At 42.0% G+C, this 19066-nt stretch overlaps 1 protein-coding gene across 1 annotated transcript; it reads left to right on the forward strand.

Annotated features, from left to right (window-relative positions):
- The first annotated feature begins 882 nt into the window (after nt 1-882).
- Stoml3 (stomatin like 3) lies at nt 883-19057 on the forward strand. The gene is made up of 7 exons (XM_048340825.1): nt 883-934; nt 7649-7752; nt 7837-7909; nt 12849-12931; nt 14660-14863; nt 16797-16931; nt 18687-19057. Exons 1-7 carry the CDS (start codon nt 883-885, stop codon nt 18912-18914), a joined length of 879 nt encoding a protein of 292 aa, XP_048196782.1. The 3' UTR covers nt 18915-19057.
- Nucleotides 19058-19066: the final 9 nt, after the last annotated feature.

Below are 19066 nucleotides of genomic sequence, written 5' to 3' on the forward strand. Positions count from 1 at the left end.
GGGTCAGCACACTTTTTTTCTATAAAGTAACAGCAAATATTTATGATCCTGCAGAGTAAATGGCCTCTGTCATAGCTACTCCATTGCAGATGTGCAAAAGTGGCCACAGACATCACAGAGAGAAGTATACATAGCTGTATTCCAATCACAGTTCACTTTTGATAAAGAGATGAGAGGAGGGGGTAAAAGGAGGGAGAGGTGGTAGACCTCCTTTAGTTGCAGTTGGCCAACCACTGACTTAGGGCAAATAAGGAACCCAAGCCAAAGATCTACACATATGATCACATGTGCAAAGCCCCTGCAGCCAGAGGATGCCTACAAATTCAGGACAAGAGAGCCAGCGAGGAGAGAGTGAATGAGGATAGAAATGGAGGAAAGGACCAACCAACAGCATCTCCAGGGATACTTAGGACTTTAGTTTTCATCATCCTAATGATTGGCAGTCTCAGAATATCTTAGGCAAGATGATAACATGATTAGATTTGATTATTAAAAGGCCTCCAATTGTAGGGTATACACACACAACCACCCATGTACATATTCCGCAAAAAGCATGGCAATGTTTCACAATATATACATGTTCCAGGAAAACACAAAGGGGTGCTTTACAGGAAATGTTACCTCAGAAGATGATTTTCTTCTGAATGTTTCCTATGAACAAAGAGAGTGTGGATTCATGAAAAAAAAAAACACCTGTGTTTGTGTTGCCAGGTTTCCCTCACCAGGGTAACCACTCCTGTGGGTGCTCACGAAGGAGGAGTGTCCCTCACTCCCTGTCCTCCTGCTCTTGTCTGCTCCTGAGCACATCAGAGTTGCTGCCTGAAGCCCAGGTTTGCCAAACCCATGACAGTTCACTAAGTTTGAGAGCTTCTCAAGAATGCGATGGATTCTGGGGCGTCTTCCCCTGAGAAGCAGGATAAGGAGAATTTAGTGGGTAAGTTCTTTGTTTCCTGTCTTGCAAGGCAGAAGAGAGCTCTAGTGCAAGCATCAGATACCCTTACTGGAATTGACTCCAGTTTCATTTAGAGCCCCAGATTTTGGATTACAGTCATTGTTTATTCTAGTTTTGTCTGCTTTCTAATAGCAGTCTATATCTTACTCATTTTCCATATCTTATAATAAAAGTGATTATTTTTGCATTCCTTTTTATCCTTCCTTCCTTCTCTTCTTTCGTGTGTGTGTGTGTGTGTGTGTGTGTGTGTGGTGTTTACCAGTGTTAGGGTTAACTTAGGCCCTCATCTTCCTCCTTGGCTCTTTTTCTCAAGGCTGGCAATCACTTGAGACACAGCTCTACTTCTGGCTTTTAAAGATCAAATTCTTTCAAATTTGTCTGTCCAAGCTGGCTTTGAACATAGAGCCTCAGATCTCAGACTCCCAAGTATCTAGGATTACAGGTGTTAGCCATCAGGGCCTGTCTCCATATAATTTTTATTTTTCTCCTAGAAAGCATGTAATTTGGGGACTGGAAATGTGGCTCAATGACAGAGTTCTTGTCTAGTAGGTGTGAAGCCCTGGGTTTGATTCCTCAGTACACATAAACAGAAAAAGCTGAAAGTGGCACTGTGGCTCAAGTGGTAGAGTACTGGCCTTGAGCAAAAGAAGCTCAGGGACAGTGCCCAGGCCCAGAGTTCAAGCCCCAGGAATGGCAAAAAAAAAAAAAAAAAAAAAGCCTGCTCCTGAACACACACGACTGTTTTTTACTGGATTTTAAATTTACTTTAAAAAATCACAAATGTATCTAAAGTTAAGAAAAAAAATTAAGAAAAATCAAAAATTAAGAAAAGTCAGAATGACCATGTTTTCATTACTCAAAAAACAACTACTACTCCTATTTTAATTTTCTCCTATATTTTTCTTTCTGTGTATTCATTTGTACTGAGATCCTACTGGCAAATAGTTTCAAGCTCTACTACTCTTTGTCCCTTTTGGAATTAGTCCATAATAGTCTTGCAATGCATGCTTTTATATACTTTAATAGAAATGTTGCACATTTCAGCTTTGAGTGTATGTACCATGGTTCACTTAATTACTCGTCCATTATGCTTCAAGGTGGTTTTTTGTTTTTATTTATTTATTTTTGTTTGTTTGTTTTAAGCCCCGAAATAAATGATGCTGTCAAGAGATTGAGTAGCGGGCTGGGGATATAGCCTAGTGGCAAGAGTGCCTGCCTCGGATACACAAGGCCCTAGGTTCGATTCCCCAGCACCACATATACAGAAAACGGCCAGAAGCGGCACTGTGGCTCAAGTGGCAGAGTGCTAGCCTTGAGCGGGAAGAAGCCAGGGACGGTGCTCGGGCCCTGAGTCCAAGGCCCAGGACTGGCCAAAAAAAAAAAAAAAAAAAAAAAATTGAGTAGGCCTAACTTTCCTGGACAAAGTATCTACACTTGTCTTTGGCAGTGCTGTTATTTCAGGGGGAATCAGAAGTCTGGGGCTTGTGGGACAGAGAATGATGCAATGACACCTGTCTCTTTATTTTCTTCTCGTAATGATGCGGGGGTGAGCGGACAGTATACAAGAGAAAATGCAAGGGCGTCTGATTTCCTGGTTAATTGACTCTCCTGAGAGAAAACAATCTCTTCTGATGGATCATTATTTATAGAAGTGAACTTTCAAACAGGGCTGTGTGTCTGTTTATGTGTATGTGGATCTGTATCACTTTGATTCTTAAAAGCAGCTAGAAGTGTGGCTAACTTTCGCTTTGTTTGTTTGGCATCTGCTGTGAATCAGAAAGTGGAGACACAACCATAAAATATCTGTATTCAAAGTGCTAAGAAAAACTCAGGGAAGAGACAGAGCTATAAACAAGCTGGCCCTAGTGGCTCATGCCTATAATCCTAGCTCATTCAAGAGGCTGAGATCTAAGGATTGCAATTCAAGATCAGCACAGAAAAACCCATTAGACACAGCAAAGGTCCCAAGTCAGACCTCAAAACCCTGAGTTCAAGCCCTAGTCCTGGCAGAAAATAAATTAAAATACAATGGAAGACTCTTAGGAGATCTTAGAGTAATATACCCATACACTTATCATAGATGATAAGGCCTTTGTCCATTTCTGAATTATTGGGTTATTGAGGTTTTTTTTCCTGCCTTGATACACACACACACACACACACACACACACACACATTTTTTTCCAGGCTGACCTCAAACTTGGAATCTTGTCTCAGCTTCCCACACAGTAAGATTATAGGCATGGACCACCATATCTGAATCAGCAATTCTGCATCAAAGAGTTGGCATTATTTCTTTCTTTTTATTTTATTTTTACCAGTCCTGGGGCTTAAACGCAAGGCCTGGTCACTGTCTCTGAGCCTCTTTTGCTCAAGGCTAGCACTCTACCACTTGAGCCACAGTACCACTTGCAGCTTTTTCTGTTTATATGGTACAGAGGAATCAAACCAAGGACTTCATGCATGCTAGGCAAGTACTAGTAAGCCCATTCCCAGCCCATGCTAGCTTCTTTCTTAAGAGCCTAAAAGTTATCTGAAAGAGCTTATAATGCCAGTGGCCAAGTTATATTTGCAGGTTAAAAACAATGCCTTGGAATTTAAAGGTTTTATTGTAAATAACTGAAAATGTAGTTTTTGCACATGTAGAAGAGCCACTATCCTATAAAGATTTAAAGTAAACTAACAAAAACTTAGCCAAGGGCTAAAGGGAGAGTGGAGGAAGACTGTACAGCATGAGTAGAGTCTGCAGTTAGGTGCTGCAGATAGTTACACAATATTGCAAATGTACTAAAATCCACCGAGATTTTTTAAACCCACTTATATATTTTGCTCTAGGATGATGTTCTACAATTTTAGCCACAGATCCACTTTTGGCTTTTTGGTAGTTCATTGGAGATAAGAGTGACACAGGCTTGCCTGCCCCGTCTGGCTTTGAACCACAATCCTTAAGTCACAGCCTCTTGTGTAGCTACGCTTACAATTGTGATCCATGGGCACCTGGAAAAAAATCAAATCTTTATGAAAAGAATCCTACTCAGTAAAATAAAATAAAATGCAAATTGTCAGAAGAGGATTGCACTGAACAAAGTTAAACAAGACTTTATTTGTAGCTATAAGGGAGAAACGCCAGAACTGAGTGTGGACTAACTTCACTCAACAAAGGATGGTGGAGGTGGTTAAAGGGTGGGGGACATAGTAGAAAACTTCCTGGAAAACCTTAAGGAGTGGTCATGGTGTGTGTCTCAGAGGGGCACAGAAAGAATTCACAACAGTTTTTCACAAAAACACACACACAACAAAACACGCTCTAAGAAAAGACCAATTCAGAGTGAGGAAGAACTGGAATCAGGCTCTCCAATTGACTTGGTCAAAGTTCACCTCTAGAAAAACTCTGGACAGTTCCCGAGATGGCTAGAGGCCCTCCTAAGATGGGAGGCACTCCTCTTAACTCTTACTATGTATATGTATATGTACACACATACATAATTTTTTCTTATACTAGGCATTGAAAATCGGGACCTTATCCTGACTAATTCATGTGTTCTAGTATTGCTTGTGCCAAGTCCTCAGTTGTTGTTCTTTTTAGGTAAACACTTGTGATGACTTTTCCAGAACCACTTTCAGAGTATGATTCTCTTACCTCTGCCACCTGAGTAGCTAAAACCATAAGCACAAGCCACAAGTCGTATCCACTCCTTTCCTTCCTTCCTTCCTTCCTTCCTTCCTTTTTCATATTTCTTCCTTCTTTTCCTTTCTTTCTTTCTTTCTTTCTTTCCTTCCTTCTTTCTTTCTTTCTTTCTTTCTTTCTTTCTTTCTTTCTTTCTTTCTTTCTTTCTTTCTTTCTTTCTTTCTTTCTTTCTTTCTTTCTTTCTCTCTCTCTCTCTCTCTCCCTCCCTCCCTCCCTCCCTCCCTCCCTCCCTCCCTTCCTTCTTCCTTCCTTCCTCTCCTTTCCTCCTTTCTTTTCTTTCTTTCCTAGTACTAGGATTGAACTCAGGTCTGGGCACTGTCCCTTACTTTCTTCAGTCAAACCTGGCTCTCTACCATTTGAGCCACAGCTCCACTTCCAGCTTTTTTGACGGTTAATTGGAGCCAAGAGTCTCACTAACTCCAGCTGCAATCTTCAGATCTCAGCTTCCATAGAGGCTAGGATTACGGGCGTGAAGCACTGTCATTTGACTGTGGTTTTGAATCAAACAGTTGCTTTGATATGGTCCAGGTTTGATTTTTTCCCCCTCTCATCAGTCCTGTCAAGGCAGAAACTTTGTATAGTTTGGTATGAAAGCAGTGTGGAGAATTTCTGAAGGTCATTTGTGTCATTGTCCCAGCATTTACAATCAGTCAGAGGTGTAATCCCCAAATCCAGCTCACCACATAGCACCTGGCTTTAGCTGTGGGAGCAAGCTCAGGAGAAAGGCTGCCTGAAGGATTAGCTTCTTTCTATAGAAATGTGAAAGCTTGGAAAAAAATCGTATTCAGTGAGTAAGCCAGACCCAAAGAAACATAGGCTCCATGGTTTCCCTCATTTGTTATAATTAGTGTATGTCTAGGATAGTCCTGAGGTTCACAATAGCTCAATAGCAATGTACGTATATATGACCATATAAAATGATGCTAATTGAAATGAACTCCAAGATATGGAAACAAGAGATTTTTTTGTTGTGTTCAATGTGCTGTGTGGAGTTATTTCTTTTTTCTTTTCATTTGGTTTATTAGCTGATGTCACTCTTTATTTTGGTACCCTGTGTCTTGTATATGTTTATCTGATTTGGGGAAGGGAGGGAAAGTAACAAAATTATAACACAAAGGACAAAGGGTAAGCCAATGCAACAGCAACACTCACAAGATGCTATGTTGGAAATGAACTTTACAACTTGGTGGGGGGGGCGGTGTTGGGAGTAAGGGAACATCGAAGAAAAATGAGAGAGGGGGTAACAATATTTGACAAGAAATATACCTGAGTGCTGTCCCTGAGGTTTTTTTTTTTCTTTTTGTCAAGGCTAGCATGCTACCACTTGAGTCACAGCTCCACTTCCCACTTGTTGGTGGTTAATCAGAGATAAGACTTTCCTGCCATAGTTGATTTCGAACCCCAATTCTTAGATCTCAGCCTCTGGAGCAGATAGAAGTACAGGTGTGAGCAATCAGCACCTGGCTGTGTTAAGACTTTTATGTCCAATCAACTAGTAAAAGCCAGAAATGGGGCTGTGGCTCCATTCACACTCACTGTGTGGACCAGCCTTAAGGGAAAGAACAGTGCTCAGGCCCTGAGTTTAAGCCTGGAGGGAGGGAAGGAGGGAGAAAAGGAAGGGGAGAGGAAGGACACACCTCCACTTCCAGCCTATTACTGGTTAATTGATGAATCTCTTGGATTTTTCTGCCAGGCTGGCTTCAAACCATGGTTCTCAAAGCTCAGTCTCCTGGGTAGTTAAGTCTGTGGGCATGAGCTACAGGTGCCAGGCTACAAGACAGTATTTATTAAGCCAAAATGTCACTGATACCATACTGTATGATTCCCAGAACGTCATTGAATAGAATGGGCCAATCCCAACGAAGCATCATGAAAAGTAAAAAATGTCACACATCGAAGTTGCCAAATCCCTGGCAACTTTCCTATCCATTCATAAAACATTAATAATAGCAGTAAAGTAGCAGGGCCGTATAGAAGTAGTCTCACCTAGTCTTCATGAAACTTTCCAAGGTCAATAACCTCTATAGATTCAGCTGATGAAGAAACAGAGACCAGACAAATTCATTGGGGATTTGTATAAGGCTCTAACATTGAAGGGTGAAAGAGCACACATAGAAACTTCTACCTAAGGGCTTTTCCAAATGGTTTTCCATGTGTTACATTATCCTCCAATCTCCACCAAGGATAACAGTACTTACCGTGCTACCTTAGAGGATGGTTTGAGTTTCATCTGGAGACATCATGGAACCCAAGAATCTGATGGTTCTGGTGTAGTGCTCCGTGGAGTTCATTAATAAGAGACAGTACCTAGAAATGATGAGTCTGTTGAAATTTCTAAAAGCCTGAAAAAAATGTGCATACAGGAGCATGTATGTATGTACACTTGTATACAGAGATATTTGTGTGTGTGTGTGTGCATACACAAGTGCGAGCTCGTGTATGGTAACTGCTTTCTAACATGTGAAAGGATTTACGTTTCCTCTTCAGACACATCAGGCTTGGCCAGTTCTCTGGACAGTGTCCTGCACAGGCAAATGGATTTTCCTTCCTTCCTTCCTTCTTCCCTCCCTTCCTCCCTCCCTCCCTTCTTCCCTCCCTCCCTCCCTTCTTCCCTCCCTCCCTCCCTCCCTCCCTCCCTCCTTCCTTCTCTATCCCTTCCTCCTGTTCTCCTCACTCTCTCACTCTCTTGCTCTCTCACTCTGTGTCTCTCTTTCTATTTTTGGTGATAGTTTTAAGGCTTGAACTCATGGCCCAAGTGTTCTCCCTGAGCTTTTGTATTCATAGCTAGCACTTTACCACTTGAGCCACAGCTGGACTTCCCCAGCAATTTCGGTACTTAATTGGAGATAAGAGTCTTGAGGATTTTCCTGCCTGGGCTAGTTTCAACCATAATCCTCAGATCTCAGCCTCCTGAGTAGCTAGGATTACATGTGTGAGCTACTGGTGTGCAGCTGCATGGATTTTGTGAGCTACATGGATGACTAGTTTGTTTCTTTCTCACTTCCCAGGCATTAACAAAAATCGTCTTGGTGTGTGTGGCTGGATTCTGTTTTTGCTTTCTTTGCTGTTGGTGATCATTACCTTTCCCATCTCCATATGGATGTGCGTGAAGGTAATTATCCAGGGAAATAAAACAAGGCTCTCCATATGAGCTGATAAGCCATTAAGACTAAAATGTTCTCCCTTAATCTCTTAGATCATTAAGGAATATGAACGTGCTGTTGTATTCCGGCTGGGGCGCATCCAAGCTGGTAAAGCCAAGGGACCAGGTAAGTCACTGTGTGTAACCCTGTCACACATCATGGGTACCTGTTACTATGACCACCACTGATAGTCTTCTTAGAGGCATCTATTAGAATCAAAACCACAGGAAGCGGAGCTCTCTCTACTTTCTGTGGAGTTGAAGGGGACTGCCCTGTTATCACTATGATGTCAGGAGGAATGACTGCCACTTTCAGACTTAAGAAATCTGGGCTTGTTTCCTAACTCTCTGAGTGAGAGGTCCTGTGGATATGAAGACAGCAAGGAGATGACACTGCTGGATGTCACTCACCACTACTGCCTCTGAGAACATAGCAAGACAATGAAGGGACAGAGCATGGCAGCCAGGAAAAGAGGGGGTGGGGAGGAAGAGGAAGGAGGAAGAGGAGGAGGAGGAAGGAAGAAGGAGGCAAAAAGAGGAGGAGGAAGAGTCAGGGACAAACTCCACAAACTCTATCTTTCCTGGGAACACCCTTAGTCACCCACTTTCTCAAAGTAGGCCCTCCCTCCTAATAATGTCTTTGTATTATAAATTCATCAATGGATTAATCCTTTAATTATATGAGAACCTTCAAGATCCAATTACTTCCCCCAAAGACTCACCTTTGAATACTATCACAACACAGGGGCCTTTGGGGGATAGCTGATATTCAAACCATAACACATGTGGTTAATTCTAGAATTCTTGGAAGGAGGGGCTATTCACAAGCATCATAGGAAGAAGGCCCATGAAAAAAAATGTTCAGTGGCTGCATTTATCTGATAACACTTTCTGTCCCTTACAAATGTTTGTTTTAGAAAACTTTTTCTCTCTTCTCCTACATCAGAAGATTTCTGGGGACTCAGCTGTCTTTATGATGTGCCACTCTGTGTATTCTGTACATGACCATGAACCATGATAGAAATGCTTTAATGTGATAGATACCTGGTAGATGAATAAATAGCAGACATTTACAAAGTAGAATCTTAACCATTTCAAAAAGGATAATCTTGATCATTTCAAATTGTATAATTTCTTAAAATTTTCTTGGCAGTACTTGGGTTTGAGCTAATGACCAGGCATTTATTTTACTGTTGCTTCACTGCTGGAGCTACATCTCCAGCTCTGCTTTAAAAAAGTAATATAATTTTGTTGTTATTAATAAGGTGTTTGTACAGAAGGGTTACAATTCAATAGGTCAGATAATGAGTACAATTCTTCTTGAACAATGTCACCCCCTTCCTTCACTTTCTCCCAGTTTTTCTCTTCCATCCTCGCCCATAAGTTGCATAGTTCACTTTTTACATAGTGTTTATTGGATATCACTACTGAATTTCTGTGCCCCCATTTGACCTATCTAAAAAGACAAGAAAAAAAACCAAGCAAAAACAACACACATTTTCATTTCTTGGAATTTATTTTCTTTCTTTTTCTTTTTTCTTTTGCCAGTCTTGGGGCTTGAACTCAGAACCTGAGCACTGTTTTTGGCTTCTTTTTGCTCAAGGCTAGCACTCTGCCACATAAGCCATAGAGCCAATTCTGCCCTTTTCTCTTTTATGTGGTGCTGAGGAATAGAGCCTAGGGCTTCATGCATGCTAGGCAAGCACTCTACCACTGAGCCACATTCCAGCCCTCCTGGAATTTATTTACTTATTTATTTATTTTTGCCAGTCCTGGGCCTGAACTAAGGGCCAGAGCAATGTCACTGGCTTCTTTTTGCTCAAGGCTAGCACTGTACCACTTGAGCCACAGCACCACTTCTGGCTTTTTCAATATATGTGGTGCTGAGGAATTGAACCAAGGGCTTCATGTATGCGAGGCAAGCACTCTATCACTAGGCCATATTCCCAGCCCTGGAATTTATTTTGATAAATACTGTTTTGGATGTTTAAGGGAATTACACTTGAGTTCTTCCCTTAAGAATATCCTCCTTTCGTCTGGTTGTTTATGTGTGAATTCCTAGAGCCCTATATAAATAATCATGTCCAGTTGTATTTTAGATCTAGCTTCCACATATGAGAGAAAACACTTAGAGTTTGTCTCTCTGCCAGTTCTGCTTTTTACTGATTATTTTGGATACAGATACTAGTGAATTTTTCTTCTTAGGCTGGCTATGAAGTGTGTTCCTATAGATCTCTGCCACCTAAATAGCTAGTTAGGATTACAGATACAAACCATCAGTATTCAGCAAATAGTATAATCTTACATGTCCAGTTTCATGTAAAAACCTAAGAAAAAGACAACAGAGATTCCTTATTGTAGACATTCTTACAAGTTTCTGGAGACAGAAGTGTTAGATACATCCAATAAAGGATAGTGCCACAAAGAGAGCCCTTCTCAGTCATATTTCATCTGGCAGCACTAAGATTATAAGTTAAAATAAAACTGGATCTGAGGACTATAGAAAAGCCATTATAACCTGGGGGACTCTGGAGAGAAAAAAATGTGCATCTTTTAACTGAATTTTCCCAGAAGATTTCACTAGTAAATGCCCAGGATAACAACCCTCGTCACGCTTCTCTCTAGGGGTGAGGAGTTACCTCAGACTCACAGCAGGAGAGGGAAATCAGCCAGATTGTTAGTGGAGAACCTCTTCATTTCTGCAAATTGCACCTTCTTTTTCTGGAGGTGTGTGCTGGTACAGCACTAAGGACTTAGCAACTTAGGACCTGGGCATTGTTGATTAGTTATCTCACCCAAGACTGGTGCTTTGCCACTAGTGCTACTCCTCTACTGCTGATTTTTTTGCTGGTTAATTGGGAGTAAGAGTCTCAGCTGGCTTTAAACTATGATCTTCAAATCTCAGCCTCCTGGGCAGCTGGGATTACAGACATGAGCCACAAGCACCTGGTGCAAATTATTCATATTAATGGAAGTATTTATAATAAGGGCTGCCACTGTGGAACCGTTAAGACATATTCATCAGTGTGTGTTACTTTATTTTAGTAGCATGTTGGATTATTTTAGCACGTTAATCTTTACTACTATTGTCTGTGCGTATGTACATATTCATCTATGCTGGACAATTAGGTGAATGTTTCCTGGTCACAAGGCTAAGAAATGATAGGGTTGGGATTTAACTCTTGCTAGGTTTCAGGAATATGATCATAATAAAAATGACATGGCAGAAAGAAATGGAAGTAAAAATAGGAACAGAAAATCCCTACCACATCTCAGAAAGGTTTGGACACTCCAGAAAAATACCTCAGTGATACTCTCCATCCAAGCTTTTCACTGGCCCTGCACATATGTTCAAACAAAAAACTTGTTTATACTGTTGAAAACAAAAACAAAAGTTCCCTGAGAAATGGAAATGGATTAGTGGCCCTTTCTTGCTGATACACCTGGTGGTTCTAGTCCCTTTAGCTATTTCAGTAAAGGAAGAACATATTTCTGGGTAATTCTGAGGATTCACAGGAGTTTTGGGGGGGCCTTTTCTTCCCTGACCAACTCCAATATTTCACAACCCAGAGAGAGTAAGTTTTTATACCTGAGTAACACTGTTGGGGATTCATCTTGGCCTTAAGGGGGGAAGGGCGAGGAGAGCGCTCCTGAGACGCCGCCCTTCCCCCAGCCCTGGGGCAGTGTGGAAGTGAGCCACACCTATCTCCTTCTGGGTCTGGAACCAGAAGGGATAGCTTTGAGACCATCCCCCACCTTGTGCCAGCAAGCACATGTGCTCCTTTTTCGGGGGCTTTGCCCAGAGGGCGGTACTATGGGAAGTGATGTTAGCCCATGAGGGAGGTCCTTGGGAGCTGCTCTTGGACGGACAAGCTCGCCAGCCTATCGCCAGCTCATGCTCAGTCCTGGTCATCATCATTATATTACTGTGAGCCCCTCCCGAATAAACCGGATTGCTCTCTGAAGCGTCTCCGAGATCCGTCTGCGCCTGGCTTCCTTGGTGGGTAAGGAGGGAGGAAAAGGGGATCTCGTTCGGCCACGTACACTTTAGGCTTGCCCATGTCCCTTCGCTCCACCTTGGCTGCCCGCGGGTTGGGTGCCCAGGGGAGAGGGTGAAAAGGGGAGCACTGATAAGGGAGTAAGCTTAGCATCCCCGCACCAGGGGAGGTAAATCTAGCCTGGCATAACACCATTAAACTCGATCCAGAACTCCACTATGGAGAAACTCTTCCTTTTTCCTTTTTTAGACAGGATCTTGCTATGTGGTCTGGGCTGGCCTCAAACTCTTAATCCTTGTGCTTCAGCCTGCCGAGTGCTGGGTTTACAGGCATGCACAAACACTGCAGAAGCTGTTAGTTCTGTAATGCATTGATTTCAGCAAATCTGAGTCCTGGAAATATTTCATTCACTCTTCCGCCAGCATTATTGAAGATGCTACAAATGTTAGCAGTCATTGGCAATTCACATCTAACAGCCTACCATCTGAATCTTTTAAATAAGTACCTTTAAATCGAATTACTCAAATATGACCAATCAAACACATAGATTGAAGTAGATTATGTAAAAAAAAAGAAAGAAAGAAAGAAAGAAAGAAATTTGACCATTAAAAGCCAAGTGGGGCGTCAGTGGCTCAAACATGTGATCCTAGGTACTCAGGAGGGTGAGATTGGAGGGGTTAGATTTGAGGTCAGCCTGGGCCAAACAATGTTTGCTAGAACTCTGTCTCTGAAATGCCCAGCAAAAAAGCAGAGCTGGAGGCATGGCTCAGGTGGTAGAGCACCAGCTATGAGTAAGCAAGCCCACTGAGATCTCAAGTCCCTGAGTTCAAGCATCCAAAGAAATAAATAAAAGTCAAGAATCTTTAGCTCCTAAATAAGAAACTTCAATTTCTAGGCAATTATTTTTAATGACTAATAGGAGGAAATAATTTTCCTACACTCATTTGAAGATCATTTGTGAAGCATCAGTTGTCCATGTAAATTATGTAACACATATCCAGGGGAGTTTGTGGTAATTGTTTTCAATAAGTACAATTCTACATCAATTTTCTTTTCTTTTTTAAATAGGTTTAATCCTGGTCCTGCCCTGCATAGATGTATTTGTCAAAGTTGATCTCCGAACAGTTACTTGCAACATTCCTCCACAAGAGGTAAAAAAGATGTTACTAGGAGGAAAAATATTACAATGTCTTTAAACTATATGCCAGAGGATGAAGTGAATCTTCCTTCAGTTGCTTCAGGTAGCTTCGAAAACTACCAGGCTTTATTTTAACAAATGAGGATGAAGCCAAGGGCATAGGGTGAAATTTTAGAAGATATGGGATGAGCAAGGTGGGAGAAGAGATGGGCTATAGGATGACAAGACAAACAGGTGCTTGGAAGAGACAGGGGACTCATTGTAGGAAGGAGCGGAGTTGAACTTGACAGTGGGCTGTGGTTGGTTCTGATACTCTCCTCTCTATCTCCTTCCCCAAGGCCATTTTAGAAGCATCTACACAACTCACTTTTGCATTTAACTTTGATGTTCTTTCTTTTTTTTTTTTTTTTTTGGCCAGTCCTGGGGCTTGGACTCAGGGCCTGAGCACTGTCCCTGGCTTCTTGCTCAAGGCTAGCACTCTGCCACTTGAGCCACAGCGCCCCTTCTGGCCATTTTCTGTATATGTGGTGCTGGGGAATCGAACCCAGGGCCTCATGTATATGAGGCAAGTACTCTTGCCACTAGGCCATATCCCCAGTCCCTGTTCTTTCTTTTTTTAATTCTTGAAATACTATGAACAAACAATCAAACAATCATTGAGCATCAGTTTTGAGGAATAGTATTGCTATAATCATATCACCCTCTCCCATAGCCAAAGTGATCTTGAAAGTAAAGAAAATGAGAGTAGGACCTAGGAGGGGAGAGAACAAAGGTATGAGACAAACTGAGTCAAGCTGGAGGCTGGTGGCTCACACCTGTCATACTAGCTACTCAGGAAGCTGAGATCTGAGCTTAGAAGTTCAAAGCTAGCCCAAGAAGAAAAGCCTGCAAGACTCTTACTTTCGATCAACCACTAAAAAGTTGGAAGTGGAGGTGTAGCTGTGGTAGTAGCGGGACACCTTTGAGCAAAAAATGCCAAAAGGAGCACAAGTCCCTGGATTTGGGCCCCAGTGCCAGCACCAAGCAAAAAAAAAAAAAACCCAAACAACCACAAACTGAGTCATGACTGACAGGAATCACAGAGGAAGGGTGTCAGAATTCCATCCTGTCAGTCACAGCAGCCCTTAGAAGTCTTAGCGACCTAGAGTATGGCTTTTCTAGATCTTTCGCGGGCATTTCTAAGTTCTGCTACAGAGGTTTACCTAGAATTGTCTCCTTTGCTCCCCAAAATTTATCACATTATTCGGAACAAAGGATGCTGGTTCTCTGTAAAGCAAAATCGATCTGGCTTTATTTGACCATGGAACCTGGTCTCTGATGCCATCTGTGTTTTGTAAGAAGCATTGCTCACCAAGTCTGATCATTGAAAACCAAGTGGAACCCAGGTATCAGGAAAATCAGTGCCCACCTATGTTAAGAAGTAGAAGATGGTGCAATTCCATTCCACCACATTTTAACCAGGAAGTGCCTGTTCTCATCCTATCCCATCAAGGGCTTCTGTTTACAGAATGTAAAACTTCTCCAAGAGGAGGTTATGATGTTTACAGTCATCAAATCTGTGCAGGAGTCTTGTCCAGTAAGATGACATTCCACTCAAGCCAGGACCGGGTTCTGGTGCCTGCTGGCGTGAGTTGTCACCAGTGCTATCCCTCTATGGAGAAGGGCTCTTGAGCTGGCTGACATATTGTCAATTGCTGCAAAAGTCATCCACTGGTGATTTCACCTTGTTGTTGCTCCACAGATCCTCACTAGAGACTCCGTGACTACCCAGGTGGATGGAGTCGTCTACTACAGAATCTACAGTGCTGTTTCAGCAGTGGCTAATGTCCATGACGTCCACCAAGCCACATTTCTGTTGGCACAGACCACTCTGAGAAATGTCTTAGGGACACAGACCTTGTCTCAGATCTTAGCTGGGAGAGAAGAGATCGCCCATAGCATCCAGGTATGAACCAAGGATTGCATTTTTTAATTCACTCATTCAATGATCTAGAAGTTCTAAGCACTCATCCACATGTGTTTTATTACATGTGTGTATACACACACACACACACATATACACATTCACACACACAAAACAGTTGCAGGGAGGCAACCTTCATTTGTCTACCATCACAAGATAAAGATCTAAATCTGCATGGGAAAAGAGAATGCTGGGAATTTTGCCCTTTATTCTTTTTTTAAATCATTCCAAATTAAGAATCAGTCATCTAAACTTAGCCTTTTCTACAGAGGTTAGATTTCAGATTTAGTTTCATTGGAGTAAAAAAGTTAGAAGAAGATTTATTTAAAACAGCAAGATATGACATGTCTGGACAATTTTCTATCATACTACCAATATCAGTCATATGAAAAATAATGATAATCATCAAGGTTGTAGCATATATGAACTCATCTCTTTTTTTTCATTTAATTTATTTTTTGAGTTATGTGGTACCCAGGAATCTAAGCCTCATGCATGCTAGGCAAGCAGTCGACCACTGAGCCACAATCCTTGTCCTGAATTCATCTCTTGTCCATCCTAGTTGATAAATCAGATTTTTGTATTTTCTTTTAATTATATGTTTATTCTCTTTAAAGAGTTTCACAAAGGAGTTGTCATTCAACAAAGCAGGTTATGAATACAAAGCATCTTGATTGATGTTACACCTACATTTTGATATTTGAAGTCAATTACAATTTGGTTCTGAGCCTGCTCTCCGAAAGATGGGTTATTAGTGCTCTGTTGAATAATCCCTAAGGTAGTACAAAGGCCCCAAGATTTCATGAGGAAGGTCAACACTAGGAGGTTGACAATTCTGATGTTTCCTATCTAAAATCAGAACCTTGATATCTCTGTCCCCTGGGGGTCCTGTAAAAGTCACAGACACTACTGCCCTTTGAAAGTAGAGTTCTCTGCCCTTTCCCTAGGAAGAGTTTCCCTCTGATCTCATTATTTCATGAAACATTCTTGTTCTTCTCTCTCCAAAATAATTGGCAAGGTATTTTCTGTGAAATATGTATATATATATATGTATATATATATATATATATATGCAAAGGATATCCTTGATGTTAGGTGGCTTTAAAATGCTCTAAAATATACTCTAAAATACATTCTAGAAATAACATATATAATATATAATATATATAGACTTGTTTAAAACTGGTCCTAGGGCAGAGGCTAAAGAGAGGAAGACAATATATCAAGACATACCCAATAATAATATTCATCAAATAACTGCTAAGGCTTAACAGATATTTTATGTGTATTATCTTCAAATCTTATGGCAATCTTGAGGAGTAATCCTTCATAGGTGAGAAAAATGAGAATCAGAGCAGTTAAGAAGTTGGCCCAGGGGGCTGGGGATATGGCCTAGTGGCAAGAGTGCTTGCCTCATATACATGAGGCCTTGGGTTCGATTCCCCAGCACCACATATACAGAAAATGGCCAGAAGTGGCGCTGTGGCTCAAGTGGCAGAGTGCTAGCCTTGAGCAAGAAGAAGCCAGGGACAGTGCTCAGGCCCTGAGTCCAAGCCCCAGGACTGGCCAAAAAAAAAAAAAAAAAAAGAAGTTGGCCCAGCCTTTTATATTTGAACCAGGAGTGTCTGAGAAGCTTGCATCACCGTTTTCTGGATATCAATGGCAATCAAATGGCAAGCAGTTGCTCAAAGCCATGGGGACATCCTGTGGTTACTCAGGGATGATTGTAGGGTGACCCTTTGGGTAGAACCCCAACAGAACTATCAGGACTCATTCCTGAAACCTCAGTGGGATTCACTTCAACTCCAACAAGTGAACAAGTTTAGAAAAGGATTTGCTTCCCCAATACCTCCCAGACTCTTCCCACTGACCATGTGTCTTCTCATCAATGTCCTCTCTTGGAATCGGGAAACAGACCTTGCTGGATGATGCCACTGAGCTCTGGGGAATCCGAGTGGCCCGAGTAGAAATCAAAGACGTCCGGATTCCTGTGCAGCTGCAGAGGTCCATGGCGGCAGAGGCAGAAGCTACGCGGGAGGCCAGAGCCAGGGTAAGCGCCGCCCAGAGCGCCCAGGAGGGAGAGCTGCCTGCTGTCGGAGCAGACTTGGGTAGGACTTGAATGCAAGATCAGTTGCTGCTGCAAGAGTTTCTTGGGCTGTGATGTAGCTCAGTGGCAAAGCACTTGACTAGCAAGTACAACATTCTGGGTGCAGTCCCCAGCATCAAAAAGAGAAAAACAAAACAAAACAAAAAGTTGTTTTGTTGATAATTTCCCATGAATTAAAATTGAAAGGTAACATATTGTTCAGAGGTTTCAGAGGTGAGGATTGTGGTTCAAAGCCAACCCAGGCAGTAAAGTCCCCATGAAACGCTTATCTCCAATTAATTACCAAAAACAAAAACAAAAAAACCTGGAAGTGGAGCTGAGGCTCAAGTGATAGAGTACTAGCCCCAAGCACAAAAACTCAGGGACAGAGCCCAGGCCCTGAGTTCAAGCCTCAAGACCAGGATGCGTGCACACACAGTAATGTACCTTGAAGAATCCAGGTCAAGAGTATGCTTAGCATACTCTGGCTGGACATCAGAGTTGCCTAGAGAACTGAACACCGTAGATGCATGGGGCAAGGTCTTATATAGGTCCAGGTATCAACATCTCTTGGATATGGCTGACTTGGTGGCTATATTGGAGTATCATTGTTTGAGTATGTTAAGTGTTACTGAAATCAGAGGAAATAACTAAATACAACTCAGATTAGAATGCCAAACTGCAAGCCAAGTGTTCTTAAATCAATGACCTTCAGACTTGGATAGAGTCCCAGGAGTATCACAAACAAATCGAAATTCATGTACTTTCTTCGGAATCTTAGGGTGTGACTGATGAAGGTTTTTTTTTTTTTGCTCTTCTAACTCACTCATATCTGGTTTATCTGCTGACTTCCTGCAGTTCCCAAGGAGGGACCTGGTGACAAGAGCTAATATGGACAGGGAGCCCCAGATGGGTTGTTCTTTGTCAATCTGAGAACTAGAAAAAGATGAGGAGTAAGTAACTAAAAGAGTCCCAATGATAGTTATCAGGCCAGTACCTCATGTGATCTAGAGGTGAAAGAATTAGAAACAATTTTCGCATTGTAGAATGAGATTAATTTACTAACCTCATAAGATAAATACATTTTGTGGTAAGTAAAAACAGCAAAAAAAAAAAAAGCGCCAGTTGGAGCCCTTGAACTTTAGACTTTCCTAGAAATGAATGCAGCAGCTAGTGAGAATGCAAAGGATTTCAAAAGCATTCCTGGAGTGGATGGCCAAGTCTCCTTTTGTGTAAATGATAATACTTTTATTTATATTTGTAAATAAAATTCAGGAATATGTAGTTTGCAAAGTGCCTCTCTCTATATTGTGTAATCTCACTGAGTATCCATGACAAGATTTTGTGGTGGGTTTTTCTTTTTTGTGTGTGTGCCTGTCCTGGGGCTAGAACTCAGAGTCTGGGTGTTGTCCCTAAGTTCAAGGCTAATGCCCTACCACTTGACCCACACCTTCACTTCTGACTTTTTGGTGATTAATTGGAGATGAGAGTCTCACAGACTTTGAATCATGATATTCCAATCTCCACCTCCTGAGTAGCTGGGATAACAGGTGTGAGCCACCTGTGCCTGGCTCCATGACAGGATGTGAGACTCTTATTCTAACTGTGGAAAGAAGAAATCCACACAGACAAGCGAGGACTGGCAGGAGAAGCACCAGCAAGGACCCAGCCATAGAAAATCCTAGTCACAATTGCCAACTTTTCTTCCTTTCACTCTAGGTCCTTGCAGCAGAGGGAGAAATGAATGCATCTAAATCTCTGAAGTCAGCCTCCATGGTGCTGTCAGAATCCCCCATCGCACTGCAGCTGCGTTACCTACAGACCTTAACCACTGTGGCCACCGAGAAGAACTCCACCATAGTGTTTCCTCTGCCCATGAACATTCTAGAGGGCATGGGTGGTATCAGCTACGATAGCAACAAGATGGTCAGTAAAAACAAGGTCTGAGGCTTTCACTCTAGCCAGGCCATTGCTTAGAGAGTTCTATGTACCCTATGGCAAAGCCAGCAGTTAGTAGTATGACAATTCCAGCACTATTCCAGCCACAGTAACTCCACAGCTGGAATAGCATTAACAGGGCAAAGGCAAGGATAGAGAAT

Source organism: Perognathus longimembris, chromosome 3, assembly GCF_023159225.1.
Source record: "Perognathus longimembris pacificus isolate PPM17 chromosome 3, ASM2315922v1, whole genome shotgun sequence".
Lineage (NCBI taxonomy): Eukaryota > Metazoa > Chordata > Mammalia > Rodentia > Heteromyidae > Perognathus > Perognathus longimembris.

Bases quoted from the DNA above. Each gene is read 5' to 3' on its own strand.
- Stoml3 (XM_048340825.1), top strand. From the start codon at position 883: ATGGATTCTGGGGCGTCTTCCCCTGAGAAGCAGGATAAGGAGAATTTA. The intron at 7,910-12,848 runs GTAAGTCACTGT...TTTTTTAAATAG, and splicing joins TGGTAAAGCCAAGGGACCAG to GTTTAATCCTGGTCCTGCCC. The intron at 14,864-16,796 runs GTATGAACCAAG...ATCGGGAAACAG, and splicing joins AGATCGCCCATAGCATCCAG to ACCTTGCTGGATGATGCCAC.